General features: G+C 44.9%; 1 protein-coding gene across 5 annotated transcripts in view; it reads left to right on the forward strand.

Annotated features, from left to right (window-relative positions):
- The window catches only part of LOC121582449 (retinoic acid receptor RXR-alpha-A), a 151,247-nt gene that overhangs the window by 39,823 nt on the left and 84,667 nt on the right, over positions 1 to 26,757 (forward strand). For 4 of the 5 annotated variants that reach the window (XM_041898237.2, XM_041898239.2, XM_041898238.2 and 1 more), the window contains exon 2: positions 8,969 to 9,169. In XM_041898237.2, the coding sequence (XP_041754171.1) occupies positions 8,969 to 9,169 (201 nt within the window). The remainder of the gene's footprint in view (positions 1 to 8,968; positions 9,170 to 26,757) is intronic. The other variant, XM_041898241.2, reaches the window with a different exon arrangement.

Here is a 26,757-nt window from a genome sequence, read left to right on the forward strand (position 1 = left end):
ATTGTATTACTGTATACTTTCTAATAGACAACACATTTAGTGCTTTTAATAGTAACCGTGAAATGTATATCTTACAATTGAGCATTCTATATTATAAGTTTGTATTTCAAGGTTGCCTAGACATTTTCTGAACATTCAACCGGTAAACAGTATGTCATTGTATAACTGTATACTTTGAAGGACACAACCCACTAAGAATTGTTATAAGAAAAGTATAGGGAAGTGTATGCTATTGTTCTGATTCTTCAGGATGTTAAGGCATTAACCAAATACTTTTTGAAGAAACACTTTTTCTCTTGTGTTGATAGTCACACGACCTTCATAATTTTAAGATCACCTATGCAGGAAAAGTCACAGTTTTACAAAGGTCATCATTGTCAACTCTACCTAACTACAGCTGCCTTGCAGTTTCAAATGCCACACCCGTGCAACTGCCACTTTCATCACCCTTTGTCGGTGTGAAAGTACAGACTCAATTTGAGAGAGAAAAAGGAAGGGTATATTAGTCTAGGAGTAACAACAGCTCAGCCGCGAAGTGGTAGGCCACACAAGCTCACAGAACGGGACCGCTGAAGTGCATAGCGCGTAAAAATCATCTGTCCTTGGTTGCAACACTCACTATGGAGTTCCAAACTCCCTCTGGAAGCATCGTCAGCACAATAACTGTTCGTCAGGTGCTTCATGAAATGGGTTTCAATGGCCAAGCAACCAAGCGTCGGCTGGGGTGGTGAATAGCTCGCCACCATTGGACTCTGGAGCAGTGGAAACGTGTTCTCTGGAGTGATGAATCACAGTTCACCATCTGGCAGTCTGACAGACAAATCTGGGTTTGGCTGATGCCAGGAGAATGCTACCTGCATAGTGCCAACTGTAAAGTTTGGTGGTGGAGGAATAATGGTCTGGGGGATGTTTTTCATGGTTCGGGCAAGGCCCCTTAGTTCCAGTGAAGGGAAATCTTAATGCTACAGCAGACAATGACATTCTTGACGATTCTATGCTTCCAACTTTGTGGCAACAGTTTGGGGAAGGCCCTTTCCTGTTTCAGCATGACAATGCCCCCGTGCACAAAGTGAGGTCCATACGGAAATGGTTTGTCGATATCGGTGTGGAAGAAATTGACTGGCCTGCAACGTCAGCACAAGAACTGTTCGTCTTGAGCTTCATGAAATGGGTTTCCATGGTCGAGCAGCCGCACACAAGCCTAAGATCACCATGCGCAATGCCAATCGTCGGCTGTAGTGGTGTAAAGCTCACTAATGCTCTTGTGGCTGAATTGAAGCAAATCCCCGCAGTAATGTTCCAACATCTAGTGGAAAGCCTTCCCAGAAGAGTGGAGGATGTTATAGCATCAAAGGGAGGACCAACTCCATATTAATGCCCATGATTTTGGAATGAGATGTTCGACGAGCAGGTGTCCACATACTTTTGGTCATGTAGTGTGTGTGACCCACCGAAATAGTGTTAAACTAACACTTTTCGAAGTGTTGATAAACTAACACCCCAAGTGTTGGGGCCCTAACACTTTATTAGAGCTGATGCTGTTACACCTCAGTGTTAGGGAATTAACACCTGTGATGTTACAGTATTTTTGCGGGTGTTGTTTTAACACTGTAGGGTGTATAGACTTATTTGAATATTTCCCAGGGTGCCTTTCAATGGAATGTTAGAGTTACCCACACATGACTGTGTTTGAAAGTGACTGAGACATGGTTGTTGCATTCATGATATTTCTGGCCTGAAGCCCTCGCCAAGTGAATGTGTTTGAAGGAAAAGTAAACTCTTCATGACCATACATTTCATAAGGCTTTTAGTTATGGCCTAGTTTTCTCCCAACATTGTTGTCTGAAATTCCTGGCTCATGGGCCATATCAGACCTGCAAGTCACAATATGCTGTCTTGTGAAGTAATTTGCAATTCTTATTGGAATCCAGCCATAGGGACTATATTCAACAATTGGAACTTTTTATCACCTACGATCTGCATTCAGAATGACTGCTATGATGAAGAACTTGTCAAACAAGACTACCTAAACCATCCAAACTGGAACAACCATCTCAGTAACAGGTTTAATAAGTCCAACCACTTAGTGATTAGATTTGTTTAGACATTTTTTTTTTGGGATTAATCAATCAATGTGCATGCAGACACATATATATTAAAACAAACTATTCTAAAAATCAACCTGCAACAAAGCATGCTGGGAAATATAATAATGAGGCCCCTCCCATGTTTTTTCTCACTCTGAGTTAATGGAAAATAACTCAATACAGTTGAGTTATAGCAACACCACACGTAGTTGATTCCACTTGTAATTCACTTGAAACCCAATACCCCAGCAGACAACCGTGTGGGGTGACCTAACCGACTGAGACCCAGCTCTCTGGACCTACTCCGTATGACCTCTCCTCTTCTGTGATTGGCTGGTCAGGGACCCTGATGGTCTCAGTGGTGGGTCCAGCTTGGGGTGGAATTTCATAACAGGCTAGTGTTTCCACCCCTGTGGGGGGTCCTGTTGTGTGAGGAGGAAGATGGAGAGCCACATAAAAGACAACTGCAAGGAGAGTGATGTTTTCTCACTGGGTTTATGCCTAAAACCCCCCAAAATTGCCTTTTCTAATGAGCTTTGTGCGCACTTCCTTGTCTCCTTGACACGTCTACTTCATAGTCATGATAGATCTGCACAGCTCTTGTTTTTATTGAGATAAAGAGGAGCTGAAAGGCATGTTTAGTGGGGCTTTCTTCAAAGGAAGAAATGCTACGGAGATAAAAATCTATTTTGCTGATGGAGCAGATATGGCGGTGGGGAAAAGGTTGGATGCTTTCCATGCCGATGATCAGCATCTAAAAGCGAGAGAGAGCTCTCCCTTAGAAAGGACTGGAGTGGTGATGAGCGTTTGATATCCAGAGACAGGAGAGTGAGAGCTGACGGGCTCAGTCTGTCTGTCTTTTAGTCTGTCTTTTTGTCTCCGGGCTCTTCTTCTCGCTTGACAGTGTGTGCTCTGCTGTGATAGATGTGCTTTGATGAAGGCCCAGTCGAGCAGTGCAGCAGAGTAACTGTCAGAGCAGTAATTGTGCGTAATGAGAGACTGCTGCCCACGATTATTCCTCGAAGTGAAAACCAAACATCTGAGGTTCATGGAATGTAACAGTGATGAACCTCCGCTCAGCTCTAATCACAGAACAGCACAACGTGCCACACTGCACCTTGTTGGACTAGTCGGGCAAGAATAGGGTCTTTCAATTCAAGTTGAAGATTCCTTTCAATACCTTTTTGGAAGCTTTTTATATTTTAGGATTAGGGGCCTTAAACGTATGCTCTGCCGTACAGTGGCTTGCGAAAGTATTCACCCCCCTTGGCATTTTTCCTATTTTGTTGCCTTACAACCTGGAATGAAAATGGATTTTTGGGGGGTTTGTATCATTTGATTTACACAACATGCCTACCACTTTGAAGATGCAAAACAAACAAGAAATAAGACAAGAAAACAGAAAACTTGAGGGTGCATAACTATTCACCCCCCCACCCAAAGTCAATACTTTGTAGAGCCACCTTTTGCAGCAATTACAGCTGCAAGTCTCTTGGGGTATGTCTCTATAAGCTTGGCACATCTAGCCACTGGGATTTTTGCCCATTCTTCAAGGCAAAACTGCTCCAGCTCCTTCAAGTTGGATGGGTTCCGCTGGTGTACAGCAATCTTTAAGCCATACCACAGATTCTCAATTGGATTGAGGTCTGGGCTTTGACTAGGCCATTCCAAGACATTTAAATGTTTCCCCTTAAACCACACGGGTGTTGCTTTAGCAGTATGCTTAGGGTCATTGTCCTGCTGGAAGGTGAACCTCCGTCCCAGTCTCAAATCTCTGGAAGACTGCAACAAGTTTCCCTCAAGAACTTCCCTGTATTTAGCGCCATCCATCATTCCTTCAATTCTGATCAGTTTCCCAGTCCCTGCCGATTTACAAACATCCCCACAGCATGATGCTGCCACCACCATGCTTCACTGTGGGGATGGTGTTCTCGGGTTGATGAGAGGTGTTGGGTTTGCGTCAGACATAGCGTTTTCCTTGATGGCCAAAAAGCTCAATTTTAGTCTCATCTGACCAGAGTACCTTCTTCCATATGTTTGGGGAGTCTCCAACATGCCTTTTGGCAAACAACAAACGTGAGTGTACGGCTTAAAGTGGTCCTATGGACATATACTCCAATCTCCGCTGTGGAGCTTTGCAGCTCCTTCAGGGTTATCTTTGGTCTCTTTGTTGCCTCTCTGATTAATGCACTCCTTTCCTGGTCTGTGAGTTTTGGTGGACGGCCCTCTCTTGGCAGGTTTGTTGTGGTGCCATATTCTTTCAATTTTTTAATAATGGATTTAATGGTGCTCTGTGGGATGTTCAAAGTTTCTGATATTCTTTTATAACTCAACCCTGATCTGTACTTCTCCACAACTTTGTCCCTGACCTGTTTGGAGAGCTCCTTGGTCTTCATGGTGCCGCTTGCTTGGTGGTGCCCCTTGCTTAGTGGTGTTGCAGAATCTGGGGCCTTTCAGAACAGGTGTATATATACTGAGATCATGTGACAGATCATGTGACACTTAGATTGCACACAGGTTGACTTTATTTAACTAATTATGTGACTTCTGAAGGTAATTGGTTGCACCAGATCTTATTCAGGGGCTTCATAGCAAAGGGGGTGAATACATATGCGCGCACCACTTTTCCGTTATTAATTATTTCTCAATTTTTTTTTCATTTCACTTCACCAATTTGGACTATTTTGTGTATGTCCATTACATGAAATCCAAATAAAAATCAATTTAAATTACAGGTTGTAATGCAACAAAATAGGAAAAACCCAAGGGGGATGAATACTTTTGCAAGGCACTGTATGTCATCAATGGGGGACTGGAGAATAAGACAACAGCCTTTCTCAAGGACACATGGGTAAAACACTTGACGGCCACACACTCCAACGCACAAGTCTCTCTGGAGCAGGAAGGAGATAAAAGGAGGGATCTGGTGGAGGAGTGGATGAGGCTCTTCATTTATGTGGAGCACCACTGTAGAGGAGGCCGCCCATCCGTCTGAAGACGGTTGAAGGTGAATGGCGTTTATGATGGTTGCCCTGGCTATTGATAGCCGCAGGTCCTTCCCTGTGTGAGCCACCAAGGCCCTAACCCTGAGAGCTTGGAGAGCTCTGCTCCTCTCTGTGTGGGAAAGACACTTTTATTACATCCCTGATCTATGAAGGGCCCGACGAACTTTGACCTTGGGCTTGATCGCCCTGGTAACACCAAACGAGGACAATGGCCATGCTTTAAGAGGACTATATGAGGACTGCAGTCCACCACCCCCACCCCCTCTTAAGTCTCATAAATAGCCTACTTGAATATACTGTATTTCACGTGTAGGCAACCAGTGCACATTACGTTTAGAGATGGATATGCGTTGCTAACCTACAGTTTACAAGTGTTTTCTTAGTGTTGGGGTGTATATGAGACTAGTGCGAGAACAAAAAGTTGTATTATTACGAATGCAAATCTCCATACCTTTGTTTCATTAGCACATTGTCATTAAGCCTTTGTCCCATTAAGTTCTTTATCATTATGGCTCTTTTTCATTAGCGTAGTCCTATCTAAAGACTTGCTTTCATTAGCACTGTGTTGTAAAGGCTGTCTTTTCCTTATAGCACTGGTTGTTTAATGAGAAAACCTGCAGTGTGCTTACACTGCTCCCATCCCTGATCGGCAGTAATGATAATGCTGATTGACTGTTGGTGGGGGATGTTTGAGCTTGTCCCCTGAAGACTGGATCCTCACACAGTTATTAAATCCAATGAGATCTCTCTCCTCCTCTCCTCATCCCTCGCTCTGTTTGGAAATAAAAGAAGAGGGGGAAAAAAAGATCAAGCATGCCTGTAATCAAGGGTGTGCTGTATGAGCCAAGAAGACACAGAGGCACAGCAGTGTGATAGAGAGGCCTTTAATGACAGATCACTAGCGTTAGCGCTCACGTCAGGAAGACCTATACGCACATGCCTCTCTGCTACTGACTGCTTAAACCATCATCACTTCACTTCTGCTTTGAGAGGATGAGAAATTAAGCCCCTTATTAAAACCAATCTAGAAGGATAGCAGGTCTGTTTTTTATTCATCAAGAAAAGGAATACATCTTGTGGATGTCAAACTCCCTGAACATCTGGAATGGCATATTAATGCCAGCTCTACGCTGTTTCTCTTAAAAAACTAAAAGTTAAAACATTTGGAGGGTCACATTTAAGGTCAATGTTCAATATGCAAGAGTGGATTAAGTAGGGTCTTGTCACCTCCACTTTTGACCCAACAGTGAAAATGACACTGAATTAATTTGTGTTCTATTTTCATTCAGATTTACATTTGAGTCATCAGAGGAACATATAGCTAATTTGTTCAATGAAACGTCAAGGAACAACTAGCCCCCATCTCTCTTCACACTCCGTTCCTCTGTCTCCCACGGTTCCAGCTTTAGGTAACCTTCAGAGCGTTTAAATTACATAGATTACTGTGTCCCGTGGGAAGATTATTCCAGTGGACGGCTAGTGGAGCGTTTTTGTTGGGCACCTGTCTACTCGGTTTACCCCTGAATTTGGAAAAGCCGAACTTGGAAAAGCTCATGTGCTAACACGGTAATGTTCAGTGACATGACTCGGAGCCCTATGGCATGTGTCATTGTCCTCCCTTCTCTAACTAGTTATACAAGCAGGGATTTGCTTCTGCTGTGCTCTTAGTCAGGGAGAAAATGAGGAGATTAGATGGACCAGGCCTACATCAAATCAAGATTCTCCTGGTGAATTGGGCCTGGGGCAGCTAGGTGTGGTGTTAGATTACTTGGAGAACCATATGGCAACATTTACTGAGCATTACAATTACTTATACAGATTATGTGGGCCAAACGGTCCAATTATGTGGCCCCCAATTATTTTTTTTATGTGCCCCTCCCAAAAAAATATGCTTCTGACTTACACCTTTTGAATGTGACACCAGTGAAGTATCAGACATACAGGGTGACATATCAACTTCTCCTTCTCCTTTCAAACATGTTTATTCTTCAATAATGTTTGTGCAGTCTTCATGTCTGTTTTATTTCATTGAGACTGTTAAAGGTGATCTCAGCTTGTCTGAGTTCGCTCATACTGGTCTGGACTTGCTACTCCACGTCCATCGCTGGCATTTGGATTTGTCTATAATTCTAATCAAAAGAGTTGAGGAATGTGCTTGACAGGCACAGCCCACCCCTCTCCTTGAAACACACATACACACACACACACACACACACATACACACACACTGCACACACTCCTGATCACAGCGTCAGCATCCCAGATGGCTTATCGTGGGGAACTAATTCAATACCCCTGTGCCTGTTTTAAATGTCATTGGCTGAGCTCATCTGGAGTGACATGTTTTTCATGGTCCAAATAAAGGAGCTTTATTAGGCTCGGAACAGAACAGAACAGGGGGGGCTTCTCTGATCAACGCTTTTGATGTCTACTGGAAATCTAAAGGTCTTCATGAGGAAATGAATAAAGTAAGGATTTGAGGAGATCTGCCGATGCTAATGAGATTCACATGAACTCCCTCGAGTCAATAAAGGCTTGGTGAATCCTCCACTGACTGACTGAGAAAAGTAAGCTACACAAAGAAAAACAGGCCTCTGATGCCATTCATTGGGTTGAAGTGGGTTTCAAAGGTCAACACTGAGCTCTGGTTGATGTATTGCCTGTGATTGGGCTTTCATATGATATTGATAGTATATTGACAACGGTGTCAAAACAATCTCCATTAGTTTTCTGTCTTGCCGCCCTCTTCTTTTTCTAGGAACTCATCACATCATGTGTAGATCTGAACCAAATGGTGATAACAATTGAAAAAGTCTGGAACTTGTTAAACAGAGCACCATATCTTTTACATTTACATTTACATTTGAATAGACAAAGTTCCTATACTCTTGTATTTGTGCTTTTTTCCATGCTCCTCAATTACACAGATGATGTAAGCATGGGGATGGGATGGTAGGGTGTAGTGAAGGCTGGACTAGTGGGGGTACAGAACATTCAGTCACCCCATTGTGCCAGATAATGACTTCCCTATTGAGCGTGACCCTGGTGACCTCAGAGCCCCCCCCCCCCCCAGGCATCCCAGCCTGATTTGGCATTTTGTCCACACAGAGTTCCCAACCCCAGTCCCATGCCTCTCCACCCCTCCCTAGCCTCCTACCCAGCCTCCCCCGGGCGATTGCCCCCTCCCGGTCACCTGGCCCTGGGCATGGAGCTGACAGGGAGCTCCATGGAGCTCTGAGCTAGCCTCATCTTCTGGGTTAGAGGGTCACTCTGAGGGGAGACAGAGAAACAGTGCTCTAAATGTGAAAGGTTGGCTGGGTCTCCATGTGGCAGGGGAGATGGATGTGTAACCTGCTGGTGGGAGGGAGGCCGGTCAGAGACTACGGGGACAGTAGAGATCCTTCAAAAGTTTCCTCACCCCCTCTCTGTTACCTTAAAGGGCAAGTTGTAATCTGTATCGACAGGCCTATCCAGGCAGCACGGTTCATCATCTACCAGTAGAATCAGAATCAGAATCACCTTTAGTCACCAAGTACATTCACACATACCCAGAATTTGCCTTAGTGAGAAGGTACTGCCAGCAATAGACAACATACAAACAAAAAAGTCCACACAGACATCATACGGAATATACAATATCGGAACAGTAAAGATAAAATATAAAACTCTGAAATATAGGCTGATTACAGTGGGAATATACCGTTTACAGAGGGATTAAATCTATATAAGCAGAGGGAGCGATGCTGCCGTGGTGAATATATATACAGTGCCTATACAGTATTGTGTGGAGCAACCCTCAGCTCTGCTTTCTCACTGTTAATGTCATCATCATCCTGTTTGGCTGTTCTAACAGACTCTCTCTCCATCCCTCTGCAGGGTTCCTGAAGCCCCAGTGCTCGCTGGCTCCGCCCCCCCAGCGAGGACGCTCGGGGGAGGCCTGCTCCTGTTTCACCGGCATGTGTCACCTCCACCAGCGCCGGATATCTACAGGTAACACTCAACGCCATCTCCACATCCCCTCGCCATCTGCCCCGTCATGGCAGACTCAGCACCTGGGAAGACACCTTTATGAAATAAGTACGAGCTAAGATTTGCCAATGGATAGAAATAGTATACTCTACAGTGTACTGTATTATACAGTACATTTGATCCACTGTATAACCATTTTATATAAACCTAGGAAAATGGCTTTGATATGCTAATAAAATCCCAGGTAGTAGGAGCATTTACTGTAACTAATTTAACTGTCTGAACATGTCATGCCGAAGGAGTATATCCACAAAGCAAGATGTTGCTTGTTCCACAGCTACAAGCACACACACAGCGTGAGGTAAAGCGCTGTCAGAGCCGTAAGGCTTCTTCCTAGGCAGCGATGGCTCAGCCAGTTATTGTAGTCTTTGCATGTGGAGGCCCGGTGATTGTCATGTTAACAGGGGTGCTATGGAACAGGCCTCTGTTCTCGTCACCTCTGTTTTCCTTGCTAGGGCAGCCGGGTCAGGTGACGTCAGCATAGCAGTGCATTCTGAACCTGACCCTCTGGTATGTAGGGAATGGGGGACAGTACTGTGCTGTTGCTGTTTCATTGCTGTACGTGTGCCTGCCGTGCTTATCGTTTCATTTGCTGGGAGGGAAGGGCCTCTTGCAAAGTCACTTGTCGTGACTGAGTGGCTTGTTGTAACTTAACACCCATATCATGTGAGGGGAACATGCTTCGGACAAAGGCGACGAAACCAGAACAACCAAACAGTGGCACCTTGGATGAATTTACAGGAGAGTGGTAGATTGTGTGACTTTATTCCGTATGGAACTTCACAGACAAAGCCCTGTGTTAGCTTCATGACTTGTAGCCCTTAACACATACCCATACACAGGTTGGAAATGGCAGATTTGGACAGTAATAAATGCCTAAATTGGAAGGTAATGGCTGTACAGTAACATGCTATACATGACGTCAGAGCTCTGACCCTGCGCTTCACAGTGCTGTATGGGTTTTGACTGACAACCAGTCTGAACTTGAGCATCGTGCGAAACAAGAAGTTGCCCCCATCCCTCCTGCTAATTGGGCATCTTTTGCAAATGTTATGTTGTCTGAGTGAGGGAAACGCTGTAAATTTAAGAAGACTCGATGTATTTAGAAAGATGAGATGTTGAGGATTATAATGAATACCGCTTTGATGTCATACAAGCAAGCCAAACTCCCGTCAGTCCAAATGTGCACTTCACAACTCCAAATCATATACGCTGTCAACATTTATGACCACTATGTTTGATGTACAGGTATTAGATTAAATCATACCCTGGGTTGTTCTGAACAGAATGAGCCTATGTTTGTCTATTGTGAAGAACATTTGCCGTGGTCCACGCACTTGAATGCACTCATAACTCCTTTCTATGCGCACCAAAATGATGATCTGTTTCCCTGAATTGCCTTGTGAAAGCCTAACACTGTAATATCATATTTTATAACTTAGCTAGTCATGTTGGCAATAGAACAAGCTTTCAAATCATTCCCACTTGACCCAGATTATGATTTATAAAGGTCTGTTTTTGTATTGCGTAAACAACAATAGTAATTGTGTGATGGCGGGGATGCAGGGTTGTGTTCCAAACAAAACAACTACAAGTGTGCTTGCTCTAGTTCCCCAACGGCACAGTTAGGAGAGCTCAAAAAAGCACCTTATAGTTGAAGACTCTTCTTTGAGTCATAAGTGCATTGAAATTGCTTAGGAACTGTGCACACTTTGGAGAGGTGTGGCCACTTGGAGACACCAGTTAGTCCTCTCACTCAAACCCTCATTTTGTTATCTTATGTTGCACCTACCCCACATTTTCCAGGAATAGTCTTATCATGTTACTGAATGTATCCAGAGTATTTTCAGATTTCGTTATCAACAAATGCGGTGAAAAGTACAGTAAATGTCAAGTACACATAAAATCAACAGTGTAATGTTTTGATTCAGTCTCGTCAGGTGAACGGTTGTGTTCTCACCTTTGGTCTAATAAGATTTCCATTATCTCCAAACTGTTCCCTTTAAATTGCTACCATTGATATGCATTTCATATTTCTTCTGTAAGAAATATTTCAATTTAGCCCTATCCATATAGGCCAATTCCCACGAGTGTAAAGGGTTAAAAGGTTGTATTGATGAGTTGTCATTGACCTAGACCACCTTACACTTACAACTGTCAATACAGAACATGTGAATGAAATGGGTCCAAGAATCGAACAATATTGACAAAAGGGAGGATATAGAAAATAGAAAAGCTTTTGACGGGCAGAACAAGAACCCACTACCCTCTCTGTCTCTCTCTCACCCACAAATACTTATTCATGGACATGTCTCAGCAAGATCGCTGAGGTGCACACTGTTTGTTTATCCGCTCTCTTCTCTTTCTCCTCCATAGATGTGTGTGTTACTGGGCTGGTGTGATTGATGGGTACATTTTTGACTGTCACAGCCCTCGGTGAGGGTGGGGACGTTTCCTGAGCAATTAGAATAGTCGGGATACTTCTCTAGCACACCAACTATAAGTGGTAACTGTTACTGTATAGAACTGTGTCAAAGGTGGTTTCTCCCATGTGCTTTTTAGTTATTTCAAGGCATGACGAGGCACATGAAATAGTTGTCTGTGCCTGGTTGACTTACACAGGATGAGGAGAATGTGTGAGACTGAGTCACATTGTCTTTTCTTGTCTTTGCATTGTTTTGATATTTCGCAAGTTCAGTGGTGTGGTAAATGTTCCGTGGCCTAGCTGCTCAGAGCAGAGTAGCAGAGTAGCAATGTGTTCTTAGAGAGAGAGAGAGGCTGAGAACTGTAAAAGCGTTGTGATTCTTAGTCACAAAGAGTAGGAGCATAATGTTCAGCCTAGCTGGAGTCTGTCTTTTATAGCCCCAGTCATAATCATGGATCTAATTATGGAATGTGTTGCCGTAAATCTCCCACCGCCACATCCAGCACACACACCCGTCCTAACCCGCCTCGCATCTGTGTGATTGTCCTCCAATCCCGTCCCGCGGCCGCTCTGCCAAGGCCACAATGACAAGCTGCTGTGGAGGACGTGGGGTGCTGAGCAGCGACGCAGCCGAGGATTCTGGGAAGGCTGGTTGGCCTCACCCGGGGAGTCGACTCCAGCGGTGATCTCCAGAACTCCCGGCAGCACAGTGATGTGGCCACGCTCTGGTTTCAGTGGTTTCACATTGTTTAGAGTTCTCAAAAACAAACCCTTACTGGAAAGAGACCGTGAGAAACATAGTATTCAGGGCTCTTTTCTTTTCCAGCGATAATTTGAAAAGCAATCATTTTGTTATTTCTTTTTTAAAAGACCGCCAAAAAAAGACGAGAGGGAAAAAAAGGTTTTTGGGCAATGTGTGAGAAGTGTGAGAGCGAAAGTAAGAGAGAGAGAGAGAGCTTTAAAACAGGGCTTTTTGAAAGGCTCTCACAATGCAGGCCTTGTGCAGTGATTTGGTCTGTCCTCGCGGAGCTGAGTGGAGGAATGGAAAAGATTATCCACAGGAATGTCTGGGGTGCCCTCAAACAGAGCGGGCCGCGTGACTGGCCAATGGGAGAGAGGCCTGCCGAGCGGAGGGCTAATTTTTTCCTGATGAACTCAGCTGCCTGCTTCACAATACAGTCTGATTGCCAGCACTGAACTCACATATGGTCTGTGTTTGTTGTGGGGGGGGGGGGAGGAGGAGGAGGAGGAGGAGGAGGAGGAGGAGGAGGAGGAGGAGGAGGAGGAGGAGGAGAGAGAGAGAGAGAGAGAGAGAGAGAGAGAATTTCTGGCTCCCCCTTTTTTTTTTTTTATTAGAGTGGGTAGTATGGATGTGGTGTTGGGATTCCGCACCACTACCTCTGTCTGGGTCCCTCCCTTTCTCCCTCCCTTCACTGACTCTCACAGTCCACTCTACGTTGGCATGGGGCTGGCCGCCAGGTGTGCGGTTAGAGTTTGATTAATCCCTCTTTATTGACGTCGCTTAAGCAGCAATTACGCCCAAAGCCAAGCCCTATTAGCTCTCACCACGGTCCGTAGCTGACTTCATTACCCAGCCTCAGAATTATCTCACTGCCTCGTGAATCCTGCCAATTCATTTGGAGCCCATTTAGAATTCTACAGGACTTGGAAAGAACTTCCCCTGCCTATCGCCTAGAGCTGAGCCAGAGTGAACTGTAAGGAAACACGGGGGAGAACAGAACACAAATGTAGCTCCTTCCTGATTGTGCGTGTGTGTGTGTTTGTGTACTATGTGCGCGTGTATTGTTTGTGAGACAGACTCGGCAGAGCTTGAGCAGCACCGGGCCCAGGCATTCAGCTCCAGTGAGAGGCAGCATGTGTTTGTAGACCTTGTGGTCACACAGCCGGGTTTGCGGGGCGGTTCCAGTGGCTCCCGGCTCCTTGTATTTCCTTGGGTGGGGTCCCACAGAGGTGAGGGAGGTCGAGGAGAGGGAGGTCATTAGCCTCAGCATGCTCCACGCTCGCTGCTCTCTAATTGGCTGGCTGGAGTCCGTACACTCCCTGGCTGCTTCCTGCTGGGTCAGGAGCCAGAGGGGCCAGAGCGCCAAGCTGACGATTACAGCCGCGCTCTGCCTTGGCCTTCGCCCCCTGCACACATATTCATCACCACAACCCCCACACAGACTCACAGGCTATTTTAATTCAGAAAGTATTATTGGACTATCACAGCAGATTTGGCTGCTGATCCCACTGGAAAATAAAATAGCCTAACAGTTGTTTGTGTCCAGTTAGACCGGTGTGATGTCTCAGTATGTTGAGTGTTTGGTCTGGGGTCTGTCACTTCTAGGATAAGCTCTGCCAAAAGGCTGAGCTAATTGGATGTTAGGAATCATATAGTACTCACCAGATACTGGCTAATGCACTGGCTTTAGGCCTAACATATACAGCCTCCACACTGTTCTGCAATGTTTGCAAATTCCATACGTCTGAATCAGTTTGACTTTTTCGAGATGAAACAGGGTATGCAGGGAAATGTCCAAACTGTATGACATCATTGCAGTGATATTGTAATCCCTGTGCTGTAGCTCTGTAGAGCTAGAGAGAGATCACTTTATTGGTCAATTGCACACAAGGTCCAACTGAAATTTGACTAACGCTTTTAACCCAACCCCTCTGAAAAACACACATACAGGTTTTTTTGAGAGGTGCAGGGGGCTGCCACACTGGGTGCCCGGGGAGCTGTTGTTATGGGGGGTTAAGTGTCTTGCTCATGAGGGACAACAGCAGGCAATGGCATCTAGGATTTGATACCAGCAACCCTCCAGTTGCCAGCTAATTTCCCGCCATATTTTTGAAGTTTCAAGTTTTAATGTCACATGCACAAGTACAGTGAAATGCCTTTCTTGCAAACTCAAAACCCAGCAATGCAATAATTAATAACGTATGTATTACTAGAAAAAACACACAAGAAATAAGAATAAGAAATTCACAATAAAGTAAGTAAGTAAGCATACTATATACAGGAAATATTGAAAAAGTCAGTCCCAATACCATATTTACATGTGCAGGGATACTGGAGTGATGGAGGAAGATACAGTGCATTAGGAAAGTATTCAGACCCCTTCACTTTTTCCACATTTTGTTACGTTAAAGCCTTATTCTAAAATTGTTTTTTTTTAAATGTCCTCATCAATCTACACACAATACCCCATAATGACAAAGCGAAAACAGGTTTTTAGAATTTTGTTACATAAGTATTCAGACCCTTTTATATGAGACACGAAATTGAGCTCAGGTGCATCCTGTTTCCATTGATCATCCTTGAGATGTTTCTACAACTTGATTGGAGTTCACCTGTGGTAAATTCAATTGATTGGACATGATTTGGAAAGGCACACACCTGTCTATATAAGGTCCTACAGTTGACCGTGCATGTCAGTGCAAAAATCAAGCCATGAGGTCGAAGGAATTGTACGTAGAGGTCCGAGACAGGATTGTGTCGAGGCACAGATCTGGGAAAGGGTACCAAAAAATTTCTGCAGCATTGAAGGTCCCCAAGAACACAGTGGCCTCCATCATTCTTAAATGGGAGAAGTTTGGAACCACCAAGACTCTTCCTAGAGCTGGCGGCCCGACCAAACTGAGCGATCGGGGGAGAAGGGCGTTGGTCAGGGAGGTGACCAAGAACCCGATGGTCATTCTGACCTCTGTGGAAATTGGAGAACGTTCCAGAAGGATAACCATCTCTGCAGCACTCCACCAATCAGGCCTTTATGGTAGAGTGGCCAGATGGAAGCAACTCCTCAGTAAAAGGCACATGACAGCCCGCTTGGAGTTTGCCAAAAGGCACCTAAAGGACTCTCAGACCATGAGAAACAAGATTCTCTGGTCTGATGAAACCAAGATTGAACTCTTTGGCCTGAATGCCAAGCGTCACGTCTGGAGGAAACCTGGCACCATCCCTACGGTGAAGCATGGTGGTGGCAGCATCATGCTGTGGGGATGTTTTTCAACGGCAGGGACTGGGAGACTAGTCAGGATCGAGGGAAAGATGAATGGAGCAAAGTACAGAGAGATCCTTGATGAAAGCCTGCTCCAGAGCGCTCAGGACTTCAGACTGGGGAGAAGGTTCACCTTCCAACAGGACAATGACCCTAAGCACACAGCCAAGACAATGCAGGAGTGGCTTCGGGACAAGTCTCTGAATGTCCTTGAGTGGCCCAGCCAGAGCCCGGACTTGAACCTGATCTAACATCTCTGGAGAGACCAGAAAATAGCTGTGCATCGGCACTCCGCATTCAACCTGACAGAGCTTGAGAGGATCTGCAGAGAAGAATGGGAGAAACTCCCCAAATACAGGTGTGCCAAGCTTGTAACGTCATACCCAAGAAGACTCAAGGCTGTATTCGCTGCCAAAGGTGCTTCAACAAAGTACTGAGTAAATGGTCTGAATATTTATGTAAATGTTATATTTCCGTTTTTTATTTGTAATACATTCGCAAAAAAATCTAAAAAACAGTTTTTGCCTTGTCATTATGGGGTACTGTGTGTAGATTAATGAGGATTATTATTTTTTCAATCCATTTTAGAATAAGGCTGTAACATAACAAAATGTGGAAAAAGGAAAGGGTTCTGAATACTTTCCGAATGCACTGTAAGTATAGGGGTAATGAGACTAGGCAACAGGAAATAAGATAAACAGAGTAGCAGCAGCTTGTATGTGAGTGGGTGTGCGGGTGTGTAGTGTCAGTATAATGTGTGGGTGAGCAAATGATGGCGTGACTGTTTGTGTGTGTGTGTGTGTTGAAGACTTGATGTACCTCTTGCCGTGCGGCAGCAGAGAAAATAGTCTATGGCTTGGGTGGTTGGAGTCTTTGATGATTTTCCGGGCCTTCTTTTCACACCGCCTGATATAGAGGTCCTGGATGGCAGGGAGCTCGGCCCCTGTGATGTACTGGGCTGTCCGCACAACCCTCTGTAGCACCATGTGATCGAGGGCGGTGCTATTGCCATACCAAGCAGGGATGCAGCCAGTCAAGATGCTCTCAATAGTACAGCTGTAGAAACTTTTGAGGATTTGAGGGCCCATGCCAAACTTTTTCAACATCCTGAGGGGGAAGAGAGACTGTCGCACCTTCTTCACAACGGTGCGTGTTTGTTTGGACCGCTTGAAGTCTATAGTGATTTGAACACCAAGGAACTTGAAGCTATCTACCTGCTCCACTGCCACCCCTCGGACCTGGGATTCGAACTGGCAACCCTCCGTTTGCTGGCCCGCCTCTCTAACCGCTAGGTTACCTGCCGCCCCTCAGTATGTAAACATAGGAAGATTGCGAACAATGTCACAGGCCCCAAATCCTGCCTGATTAATTCCTGCCTCTATTGTTCTAAATCGTAGAGCTTATTGTGCCAGCTAATTGAAAGCAGCTCAGTTTAAATCCACAATCCATAAATCTCTGCCTTTGTCTCATGATGTATGAGGAGTGGTGCAAAAAAACGAACCAACTTCTGATGTAAAGATGGGTTTGATTTAAAGCAATAGTGTGAATGTGAAGTTATCTGCGTGGGTTTTCAGTGCCTATGGAGTCGTATCTACTGAGACAGTAGCCTACTTGATCAAGTCCACTGAGTCTGACCTGAATGAATGAATGAATGACGTGTTTGCATGTGTACAGGTGTGTGAATAACTTATCTCAGGCTGTGTCTTCAGAACTGACGGGTGTTGGAGAGGGAGTAGAGGAGTGGGCAGACATTGTATCTGCCTTTCATTCCTTCCCATGGGAAGGGGGCCGTGTTTCAAGTTGTATTAGTTGTACAGTGGGGAAAAAAAGTATTTAGTCAGCCACCAATTGTGCAAGTTCTCCCACTTAAAAAGATGAGAGAGGCCTGTAATTTTCATCATAGGTACATGTCAACTATGACAGACAAAATGAGAACAAAAAATCCAGAAAATCACATTGTAGGATTTTTAATGAATTTATTTGCAAATTATGGTGGAAAATAAGTATTTGGTCAATAACAAAAGTTTCTCAATACTTTGTTATATACCCTTTGTTGGCAATGACACAGGTCAAACGTTTTCTGTAAGTCTTCACAAGGTTTTCACACACTGTTGCTGGTATTTTGGCCCATTCCTCCATGCAGATCTCCTCTAGAGCAGTGATGTTTTGGGGCTGTCGCTGGGCAACACAGACTTTCAACTCCCTCCAAAGATATTCTATGGGGTTGAGATCTGGAGACTGGCTAGGCCACTCCAGGACCTTGAAATGCTTCTTACGAAGCCACTCCTTCGTTGCCCGGGCGGTGTGTTTGGGATCATTGTCATGCTGAAAGGCCCAGCCACGTTTCATCTTCAATGCCCTTGCTGATGGAAGGAGGTTTTCACTCAAAATCTCACGATACATGGCCCTATTCATTCTTTCCTTTACACAGATCAGTCGTCCTGGTCCCTTTGCAGAAAAATAGCCCCAAAGCATGATGTTTCCACCCCCATGCTTCACAGTAGGTATGGTGTTCTTTGGATGCAACTCAGCATTCTTTGTCCTCCAAACACGACGAGTTGAGTTTTTACCAAAAAGTTATATTTTGGTTTCATCTGACCATATGACATTCTCAATCCTCTTCTGGATCATCCAAATGCACTCTAGCAAACTTCAGACGGGCCTGGACATGTACTGGCTTAAGCAGGAGGACACGTCTGGCACTGCAGGATTTGAGTGCCTGGCGGCGTAGTGTGTTACTGATGGTAGGCTTTGTTACTTTGTTCCCAGCTCTCTGCAGGTCATTCACTAGGTCCCCCCGTGTGGTTCTGGGGTTTTTGCTCACCGTTCTTGTGATCATTTTGACCCCACGGGGTGAGATCTTGCGTGGAGACCCAGATCGAGGGAGATTATCAGTGGTCTTGTAGGTCTTCCATTTCCTAATAATTGCTCCCACAGTTGATTTCTTCAAACCAAGCTGCTTACCTGTTGCAGATTCAGTCTTCCCAGCCTGGTGCAGGTCTACAATTTTGTTTCTGGTGTCCTTTGACAGCTCTTTGGTCTTGGCCTTAGTGGAGTTTGGAGTGTGACTGTTTGAAGTTGTAGACAGGTGTCTTTTATACTGATCACAAGTTCAAACAAGTGCCATTAATACAGGTAACGAGTGGAGGACAGAGGAGCCTCTTAAAGAAGAAGTTACAGGTCTGTGAGAGCCGGAAATCTTGCTTGTTTGTAGGTGACCAAATACTTATTTTCCACCATAATTTGCAAATAAATTCATTAAAAATCCTACAATGTGATTTTCTGGATTTTTTGTTCTCATTTTGTCTGTCATAGTTGACATGTACCTATGATGAAAATTACAGGCCTCTCTCATCTTTTTAAGTGGGAGAACTTGCACAATTGGTGGCTGACTAAATACTTTTTTTCCCCACTGTATGTACAGGATACACATGGTATACACCAAGGTTTTCCAGTTTTGTGTTTTTACATTAGTTTTTATTTCTATTCGTTTTCAGATTTTTATTTGAAATTCAGTTTAGTTAACACCGTCCAACAAAATACACCAGATGTATTTTTTCATGATTCAGTTTTAGTTGACTTATAACGTGTACGCTGGGGGTTGGGAAGCAAGTAGAGGGAGTGAATTTAATAATAAATGAAACATTGAACAAAACAAGAAACACGAGTAGCGTACAGACATGAAACAGAATCAATAACGCCTGGGGAATAACCCGAAGGGAGTGACAGATATAGGGGAGGTAATCAGGAAGGTGATTGCGTCCAGGGGAGTCTCATAATACCGCGCAGGTGCGCATAACGATGGTGGCAGGTGTGCGTAATGAACAGTCAACTGGCGACCTCGAGCGCCGGAGAGGGGGAGGGGAGTAGACGTGACATCACTATAATAACCTTGGTATACAACATCTCAACATGGCTCAGGAGAATAGATAAACATTTTAGCATAAGTATAATACAGGAAGGCACAATTTATAGTCCAATATTTACACGTGTATCTGAGAAAGGAGGGATTGGGGGCCAAGTCTTTAAAGTGTGCAGTATTAGTAATAGTAAATAAGAGTCTGGTAGCAGTAATTGTGATGTGTGTGTGTAGCATTAATGTGTGTGTGTGTGTGTGCGCGCATGTGTGTGTGTGTGCATGTGTGCTAAGTTGCGGAAAATCTGAGCAGGTGGTCAGTCCAGTTCAAGTGTTCAGCCTGTTGGTATCAGACATGCTCCGATACCGTCTGCCCGACTGTAAGGGAGAGAACAGCTCGTGGCTGGGGTGTATGGGGTCCTTGATGATGTTGCCGGACTTCCTCAGGCACTGTTTCAAGTACATGTCCTGGATGGGTGGGACCACGGTCCCAGTGATGTACTGAGCTGTCTTCACCACCTGTGTGCCAGTGTGCCAGCGGGTTGGGCAGGGCCAGGTGCAGCTAGAACGCCAGGGGCCTTCCCCTTGGCACAGAGTGACGGCAGCCATCAATAACATGTCAGGAGAAATCACAGCGACTAAGCCTTTGATAACTCTCTGAGCCCATAATCCCTGCACAGCACCATCACACTGAAATGCTATCTCATTGTTACAGCTCAAACCATAGGAGGGAGAGATGGAGGGAGGGAGGGAAGGATGGAGGGCTAGCCATAGATCCACACCATCTCTCAGTCATCATATACCCCGGAGAGGCAGAATGTTGTTTTCACTCTAATGATTATCACAGTAAGACTGTTGGGATGAATTCAGAATGCCTCACTAAACACACATTCAATGCAAGAATTAGAGATTGAATGCGAGTATTAAATCCCAGTGTTGTTCACAGAGATGTGTTAAAAATAAGAATACATCTAATTTGCTACATATTTCAAATCCGGACAGAATTGGCGTAAGATGTTCACTGTAGCAAGGCTGCATCTGAAAAAACAGCCTTTTTTTTCATATCATCCATTAAACATGAATAAACAAGTTCTCATTCTTGCGGCCCCGTGTTGCTTAATACAGTACAGTATGTTAACCACAGCAGGGGCACTCTGAGAACTCTGAAATATATGGGTAAACTAATGAACGCCATGAATATAAATGAATATGTACATCTTAACCCAGATATCTGAGCCGTGCTCAGTGCTAGCTGCTCTCTCCCCAGTGTAGTTCGACTAGCTCTCATCATCCCTGATAAAGACATTCAAGGAAGAAACGCTATTCTGACTGTCACTCCAGCTCTCTCTGTTGACTCTAGAGGTCTGATAATGAATGCCATGTTTTTATTAGCGGGGGGTGGACTTAGTGTTGTGGCGGGGGGCATCAGACCGCCATCTGCCTCTCTTTACCACTGATAAACATGAGAGGAGGATGGGAGTGATGGTAAAGAAACATCAGTGTGGGTCTCTGTCACATTCTAGAAGACCCCTCCCCTCAACCTAACATGCTAGTTCAAGATGTACTGTACAGCCCTAAACAAACATACTGTTGCTGGGAAGAAAATGTGTACCATAGTGCCAGAAAAGGATGATGTACTAGCCAAGGGAGTTGATGAGGACGAGAAGTCAACAAAGGAAAAGCAATCATATTTAGCCTCTATGAAAACAAACTGTAGAGGCCAGTTTTGCTTTGAGTGATGAACTGGTTTCCGAGGACGGTTAAGTTGTGATTTATAGCAATGTCATCTGTTAGGGTCCTTTTTTGTTTTTCCTCATTTTGCTTACATGACTGGACTGACTGGAATCCAAAGGGCTTGCACCAGCCATCTGGAATAGCTAACAATAGAGGGGTCACACATTTTGGACAAGGCCAGGCCAAAGGAAAAAGCCAATTCACATGATTTATTTATTGATTTGTATTTTCTTCCGGACCTATGCGTGCTTCCTCTCTGTGCTGGAATCACTGCAGTCGTGCCTAGAGGTGCTTACTTAACAACAACAACAAAAAGAATGTGAAAACTTTTGGCTGGGCTGCCCTGTAATGTTATGGGACCTCAGAGTGTAGTTTGGAGCGGACTGTTGGTTGAAGTCATTTGGGTCCAATATGGATGGAGACTGCCTTGCCAGCGATAACAACATGTTCTGTATCAGATAACCCTTCCCTTCTTCTCTTAGTCTCATAATCACACTGTTGACTGCTATAACTCTTCTCTCTTTGAGAATCAGCCAAATAGGAAACAAGGAGATTGCTTTATTAAGTTGTTGAACGCAGCCAGTGGAAACTCAATTATATTCTTCTGTCAAGCTTTCCACGAGGCTTCCATACTGCAGACTGAGGGAGGATGTAGATTCCTGAATGTTCCTGCTGAATGGTCCGTGTGTCCCTCTTAATCTGTGTCAATCTTGTACTTGTTTGTTCACTGGGCTGTGTGTAAGTCGGTGGTGGGTTGGGGAGCTCAGGTGTCCTTTAGAGGAGGTCTGGGAGCTTGTTCCTGTTTGTGCCTCTCCCTGTTCACTGTATGGTCAGTTGCTTCTGTCGTCTCAGCACTGGGAACCGCCGATCATCCGACTCTCTTGCTCCCTGGAGGGGGAGCAGGGGGAGAGGCAGAGGGAGGGGGGGAGGGAGCAGGAGGGGAGAAAGTGGGAGGCAGGCGGGAGCTGTCGGTATTTTGATGCTAAAGCGATCGGACACACTTGGCATTATAGCCGGCTCTGCAATGGGGGAGGGAGGCAGCCCGGGCGAGCGCTTGATCCGAATGTCACCGAAGCCGATCTCATGAAGTGGAAGGTCAGCTCTGGAGCCCCTGCCACGCTGGTCGCACCCACCTTAGTCCAGCACAGCACAGCCCCGCCCCTCGCCTTGTCCGCTCGCCTTCAAAGGAGAGCTGGGGAGCTGGGCTAGAGGGAAGGAGGGAGGGGAGGGGGTTTGGGCCAAAGCGCTGAACCTCTCAATGTCACATGTTTCTCCCGCCCAGCAACAGGCCCACCCGAGTGTGCTAATGCAGCGAGGGCAGTGCATGCTGGGATGGGGAGGGAGACCGGGGAAGACGTGTTGGCAGCTCCCATGTGCTCCTCCTCTGAGAGTGGTAATGCAGCGGCTAATGGAAATGTCTTGTTGGGACACAGCGCTGATCTGGAAACAGTTGCTGGTCTTCTAGGAAAAGAACAGAGCAGTGTGGCCGGATCCAGGCTTTAGTTATGATGTCTGGGACAGAGGCAGGGACAGAGATTCTTAGAAGCGCTCTCACTGCTGTGACAGTGAGTGACATACTCAGCCAGCAGGTTTCTGACAGCCCCCCGGGCTCCATCTGAATTGTCCAGAGCAAGTTCTGTTAGTTCATCTGGGTGACCCAAATCCCGCCATCATCATCCTTCCCCACCCCACCAAGCACCCCTGTCTCACTCCACCCTGGCCCACTCAGAGCTGGGGGACAGAGGGGAACTGTTGCAGAAAGCTGATATTTAGTGCAATGTGCTCGGCTGAGTCAGTCAATATGTTTGTGGGGCGGGGGGCAGAGGCCTGTGTGTGTGACAGAGTGAAACAAACCCCACAGGGGTATCATGTCCACAAGTCTATTACAGCCGCTGACATTGAGCTAATTGAGTGCCGTGGTCATGTAATGAAGGGAGCATGAATCTAAAAAGGATGGCAAGGGAAGGGACGGAATGGGAGAGAGGGAGGGATATGCCTGGAGAGGACAAAGGAAAGTCAAACAACTCGTTTTGTTGGTTGGTATTTCACCAATTTGATCAGATTTCTTGGTTGACAAATGTCAGCTATAAGGGTCTATATCGACTTGATGATTAGAGTGTGCTAGTGAGATGCAAAGTAGTGGACACACAGGTGCCATAGAGGTACTCTGTCTAGAGAGAGACAAAGTCCAAATGTCATGCCCCTCAGTCTCTATCTCGCTTATATTTCTTTCCTTCACTGGGTGTGACTCACTCTCACCTGACTACCTGTTGTCTCCTCTGGGTATTTGAGGAGGAGGCTCGCCCAGGAAAGGGTTAAGTGTCTACGTGACTTTGTGGCAGAGTGCTGCACTCAACTAGACAGTTATGAAACCAAGCCGTTTGCCTGCCTCAGAACATTTTGTCCCTTTCTGTTAATGCTCGTCAAGGAAAGATGTCCGATCACAGGCTAAACAATGGGATTTTAGAAGAGGGGCTTAGTGGGCTAAAGAATAGCCTACATAATGCCTTCTCAGTTGGTGTATATTGCGTTCAATCTCTCTCTCTCTGTGCGCTCTCTCTCTCTCTCTCTCTCTCTCGCTCTCTCTCTCTGTGTGTGTGCTTGTGTGTGTGGCTGTGTGGACTGCATTGATTCCCTCCAACTCAATCAGAGAGTGGACAACTGTCATTCCAGCTGTGCATGACAGCGCTTTGGAATCAGGGCTGTGTGTGTATCCCGGCCCAGTGATTACAAAGAAGCTGAGCCGCATAGAGCTCTGTCCTGGAAACCAGATTAGTTTTTGCACTTTTCTCTATGCGCTTAACTATTCATTCTCCTCTCTGCCTCAGATGTAAAGTATTCATGTGGCCTGTTATTTTGAAGAATCCCTGTGTCAGAAATAGGGGGTGCGGCAGCTGCCTGTAACGCAAGCTGATAATGAGCATGCATTAGTGTTTATTTAACACCTTCCCACCATCTGTTCCTGTGTATTGTGATACGCAGAGAGGCCACGTGTGTTTGAGCCTGATAATTACACATTAACAGCAAACAGCGGGCACATCTTACCCGACACCGCCACACTCCCAGCTCCATTATTCCAACTCAGACGTACGCGTGTACTGTACGCATCCGATACCGCGGGATGAGAAACACGCATCAAGCAGCTAACACGCACATGCACGCACGCACAAACACACTGGGCCCCACACCTGGGACTAGGGTCTCATCAACTATCAGCCAGTGGATCTGAGGACAGTGGTGGAGGCAAGTAGACATTAGCGCTAACGTTGAGTGTTTTTCTCTAGACCTCCATCTGGCCTGCTCCGATGTCTTTTGGGTTGAAAAGAGCTTTTGATCCTTTTCGGAAAAAATGCTCCCATAACAAGTCATATCAGAGATGGTACATTGGTGCACACCGCTCTATGAATAGGCATCACTACTGTTGTCTGTCTCCCCTCCTGTCCACCTAAACCTTTTACAGTATATGTCAGCCTACAGCCCCTCTCCTCCCCTCTCCTCTCCTCCCTCCCTCGTCATTACACAGCTGTGTGGCTCCAGCCTGTTGTTGCTATCATCAACTGTTACTATGGACTGATGTTAGTTAGCAGTGCTCCCTTTGTGCCTCTCTCTCTTTCACCAGGAAGACATGCAGGGCCTTCAGCCTTCCTGTTTGTGTGCTGCTGCTGGAAGGAAAGGCCAGGGAGGTGAAGGAAAATAGACACACACACACTAGCTCACACACACACACACACAAATACACACATATGAAAACGGACACTTACACACCCACACACATAACAGGCCCTTTTTTTTACAGAACTGATAACACAAATCTTTGTCCTATTACTCAGACAGTACTACCTTTTACCTCACTACTATTGGTCAGTGAAAGCCAGAGCCCAGACAGTTGATATATCTAATGATTCCATCAGACAGATAGAGCTCATCAGATCAGAGCCAAACAGATTGCTCTCTCTCCCATTAGATCAAATGTGTCTGCCATGATGCACCTTTGCTCCCCACCACTAAGCCAATAAAGGCAGTCTAGACTCCTGATTCACTCTGTTGTTTTGTTTATGGAACGCACACAGATCAGCTCAGCAGTCATTAACCTTTGACCCCTCTGGGCAATTCACCTTTAATCTTGCCTCATTGTGTAACTGATTGCCTGAGCGTGCAGCGAGCTGTCAGCATTAGGTAATGGAGGCATATGATAATACAGTGGAGTGTGTGAGAGTTAGTCTTGTCACGATACTTGAATTTTGACTTCGATACCGATACCAGCTTTAGTATCACGATACTCGATATGGAAACCATACTCGATTCTGAAACAAAACTACAGCAAAAACATCAAGCTAAAGTCACTGAACCACTGGGCTTGATTTATTTTAACATTGAACAATATGTTGATTACTGGTAGAACAACTAAATAACAAATAGAATATATTCTTTTCTATATTCAATTTCTTTCAAAAAATTAAACACCATTTTAAATAACAAAAGAATATCTTCAATTTTCCTTATACAAAACCATATCTGAGACTCAGAGCATACACAATAATTGTACAATTACATCTAAACCGTTTTAAATGTAATGTCATTATGTAGGTTAATTTGCTCATCAATGGCCATAATATTAGGTCAAATGACATTCATTAGACCTATAATTCATTATTCATTACAGCTAAATAATTAAATGTATTAAATGAATAGTTACAAAACAACATAAAAAACTATTTGAAACTAATTTCTGAAGCTTCTACATTGCAATAGTCTACACACCATAGAAATGCAGTGGATTTTACACAGCATTCTATGATTCCCAGAGTGCATTTCAACCATCAGGGTGCAATGGTCCGCCCAGGGCTGGGTTGTCACTAGTTACCACAGCCACAAAGTCAAAATGGCTATATATTAATAATTAATAAATGTGTTTTTTTGTCATAATTTAAGGTTAGAGTTAAGCATAAGGTCAGAATTGTTGTTAAAGTTAGGGTTATGGTTAGGTTTAAAATCTGATTTTGAGAAGATACATTTTAGAAATAGACATAATTATGACATTCTGGCAGTGTATTCATAGATGCCAAGGGAAGCCAAGCTTCCCAAAATATTTGTCCAATACAAAAACAAAACAATTATAAAACAATTTCAATTCCGTCTCACTGTGTTTTCATAATTTTCCTTCAATTTGAAATTGGCTGTATATACAGTATCTTACCGGAGAAATCATCCTAGCGAGGGAAACAGCGCACCTCTGTCTCAGTATGTGGACCACATTTATCTGGTGCTGTCTGGACAAAAAGAGAATGACATGTTACCACCAATTGCATTTGATTGATTGATGCCAGCGAGCCCTTGGCCTTCGTTGAGATAAAATTTGCCAACCAGCACTGACAACTGTGGGTGGTCCTGGCACAGCAAATGTCCCCCAAAGGAGGCCTGTTTGGATTTGGCATCACACCAATTAAATCACATCAAAAGCATTGTCACCAAAACATTATTTATGGAGTTTTGAAACTAAAACTCCATTGCACTGCACTGCTTTGTAACACCTTTTTCATAGCTGTTTTAGTGGGCTGGCCTTCATCTACACTGTAATCAAAGTATTCCCATAGTTCGCTTCTGGAGCCAGTTTTGTCAA

This window comes from Coregonus clupeaformis, chromosome 15 (assembly GCF_020615455.1).
Source record: "Coregonus clupeaformis isolate EN_2021a chromosome 15, ASM2061545v1, whole genome shotgun sequence".
Lineage (NCBI taxonomy): Eukaryota > Metazoa > Chordata > Actinopteri > Salmoniformes > Salmonidae > Coregonus > Coregonus clupeaformis.